At 62.2% G+C, this 2,500-nt stretch overlaps 1 protein-coding gene across 1 annotated transcript in view; it reads left to right on the top strand.

Moving 5' to 3' along the window:
- LOC122261097 (organic cation transporter protein) overlaps nucleotides 1–2,500 on the top strand; it is a 12,709-nt gene that overhangs the window by 1,955 nt on the left and 8,254 nt on the right. The window contains exons 3-5 of the mRNA XM_086540500.1: nucleotides 1–64; nucleotides 108–127; nucleotides 210–265. The exon at nucleotides 1–64 is cut by the window's left edge and continues 120 nt beyond it. Coding sequence (XP_086396626.1) covers nucleotides 1–64; nucleotides 108–127; nucleotides 210–265 — 140 coding nt within the window. The remainder of the gene's footprint in view (nucleotides 65–107; nucleotides 128–209; nucleotides 266–2,500) is intronic.

Genomic DNA, 2,500 nt, shown 5'->3' with positions numbered 1-2,500 from the left:
GTCTGTCATGGGCGTCATGGACTTACCTGCCTACACCTTGATGGCCCCTCTCCTGGTTCGGCTGTGTTTATAATTCTTAATTTATTTTTCTTTTAATCCACTAATAGGGCAGGAAGGGGCCCATCGTTCCCCCCCCCCCCCCCCCCCCCACCCCCCCCCCCCCCCCCACCCACCTCTCCTCGGTCATCCCCCCTCCCCCCCCCCCCCATCGTCTGCTACTTCGTCAGCGGGGCGATCGTTCTGGGTCTGGCCTTCGTCGCTCCAAGTACGTGGTCGTGGTCGTGGTCGTGGGGCGTCGACGTCGACGGGCGAAAGAGGGAGTCATTTGGGGGTATTGGTCGTTGAAGCCTTTTGGGCACTTGGGCACCTCTGAGGGTATTGGTCGTTGAAGCCTTTTGGGCACTTGGGCATGTCTGAGGGTATTGGTCGTTGAAGCCTTTTGGGCTCTTGGGCATGTCTGGGGGTATGTGAGCGGCTGGCAGTGGAGTTGGTTCCACCTTGTCTACTACCCTTTGTTCCTCCTATTTCCCCTCTTCCTCTCCTTTCTCCCCCCCGTAAGTGCGCGTTCCCCTCTCCCTCTCCTCCCCCCCTAAGTGCGCGTTCCCCTCTCCCTCTCCTCTCCCCCCCCCTAAGTCCCCCCCGTAAGTGCGCGTTCCCCTCTCCCTCTCCTCCCCCCCTAACTGCGCGTTCCCCTCTCCCTCTCCTCCTCCCCCCTAAGTGCGCGTTCCCCACTCCCTCTCTCCTCCCCCCCTAAGTGCGCGTTCCCCTCTCCCTCTCCTCTCCCCCCCCCTAAGTGCGCGTTCCCCTCTCCCTCTCCTCTCCCCCCCCCCTAAGTGCGCGTTCCCCTCTCCCTCTCCTCTCCCCCCCCCCTAAGTGCGCGTTCCCCTCTCCCTCTCCTCCCCCCCCTAAGTGCGCGTTCCCCTCTCCCTCTCCTCCCCCCCTCCCCCCCCCTCCCTCTCCCTCTCCTTCCCCCCCTAAGTGCGCCCCCCCCTCGGTGCGCGTTCCCCCTCTCCTCTCCTCTCCCCCCCCCCAAGTGCGCGTTCCCCTCTCCCTCTCCCCCCCCCCCCCCTAAGTGCACGTTCCCCACTCCCTCTCCTCCCCCCCCTAAGTGCGCGTTCCCCACTCCCTCTCCTCCCCCCCCTAAGTGCGCGTTCCCCTCTCCCTCTCCTCTCCCCCCCCCTAAGTGCGCGTTCCCCTCTTCCTCTCCTCCCCCCCCCCCTAAGTGCGCGTTCCCCTCTCCCTCTCCTCTCCCCCCCCCTAAGTGCGCGTTCCCCTCTCCCTCTCCTCCCCCCCCCCCCCTCCCCCCCCCCCCCTAAGTGCGCGTCCCCCTCTCCCTCTCCTCCCCCCCCCTAAGTGCGCGTTCCCCACTCCCTCTCCTCTCCCCCCCCTAAGTGCGCGTTCCCCACTCCCTCTCCTCCCCCCCCTAAGTGCACGTTCCCCACTCCCTCTCCTCCCCCCCCCTAAGTGCACGTTCCCCCCTCCCTCTCCTCCCCCCCCCTAAGTGCGCGTTTCCCCCCCCCCCCGCAGTGCCCGTCCCCCCCTCCCTCTCCTCTCCCCCCCCTAAGTGCGCGTTCCCCCCTCCCCCTCCTCCCCCCCCCTAAGTGCACGTTCCCCTCTCCCTCTCCTCTCCCCCCCCCCTAAGTGCGCGTTCCCCCCTCCCGCTCCTCTCCTCCCCCCTAAGTGCGCGTTCCCCTCTCCCTCTCCTCTCCCCCCCCTAAGTGCGCGTTCCCCTCTCCCTCTCCTCCCCCCCCCCTAAGTGCGCGTTCCCCTCTCCCTCTCCCCCCCCCCTAAGTGCGCGTCCCCCCCTCCCTCTCCTCCCCCCCCTAAGTGCGCGTTCCCCTCTCCCTCTCCTCTCCCCCCCCCTAAGTGCGCGTTCCCCTCTCCCTCTCCTCTCCCCCCCCTAAGTGCACGTTCCCCTCTCCCCCTCCCCCCCCTAAGTGCGCGTTCCCCTCTCCCTCTCCTCCCCCCCCTAACTGCGCGTTCCCCACTCCCTCTCCTCTCCCCCCCCCTAAGTGCGCGTTCCCCACTCCCTCTCTTCTCTCCCCCCCCCTAAATGCGCGCAAAATATCATGTCCACGGCCATGTCCTCGCACCTTTAGCCACATGTCCACAAACCTATCCTGGCCAGAGAGAGGGAATAAGTTTCAATAATTGCCCAAGAGAAACAGGAGGAGCAATCAAATTATCTGAAGCATTGTTGCAAAATTAATCGATTCTAATTGATAAACTGAAACTAGAGGAAGCTATCGTATTAGAAAGGCATTGCACATTCGTTATGGTTTGAGTGTTCAGAGCTGCATATCCGCATGTTAGATCCTCATAGTTGTCACCTCTGACCTTTTTCATGAGTCTGTAATGATCAGCATAGATTTGTGGTATGAGTGTTGCCATACACTGATATTTCATTCATTTGTTACTTGGTATGTGTTATATAACGGTTTGTATTGGATGGAGTGTTTGTGGGCATAGGCTTACTTTTATTTTATTTATTTTATAGTGA

Source organism: Penaeus japonicus, unplaced genomic scaffold, assembly GCF_977035675.1.
Source record: "Penaeus japonicus unplaced genomic scaffold, GWHDUDI00000001_assembly GWHDUDI00000010, whole genome shotgun sequence".
NCBI classification, from domain to species: Eukaryota; Metazoa; Arthropoda; class Malacostraca; order Decapoda; family Penaeidae; genus Penaeus; species Penaeus japonicus.
The sequence above is the reverse complement of the archived record's forward strand: the minus strand, read 5'-3'. Positions and strand labels throughout refer to the sequence as shown.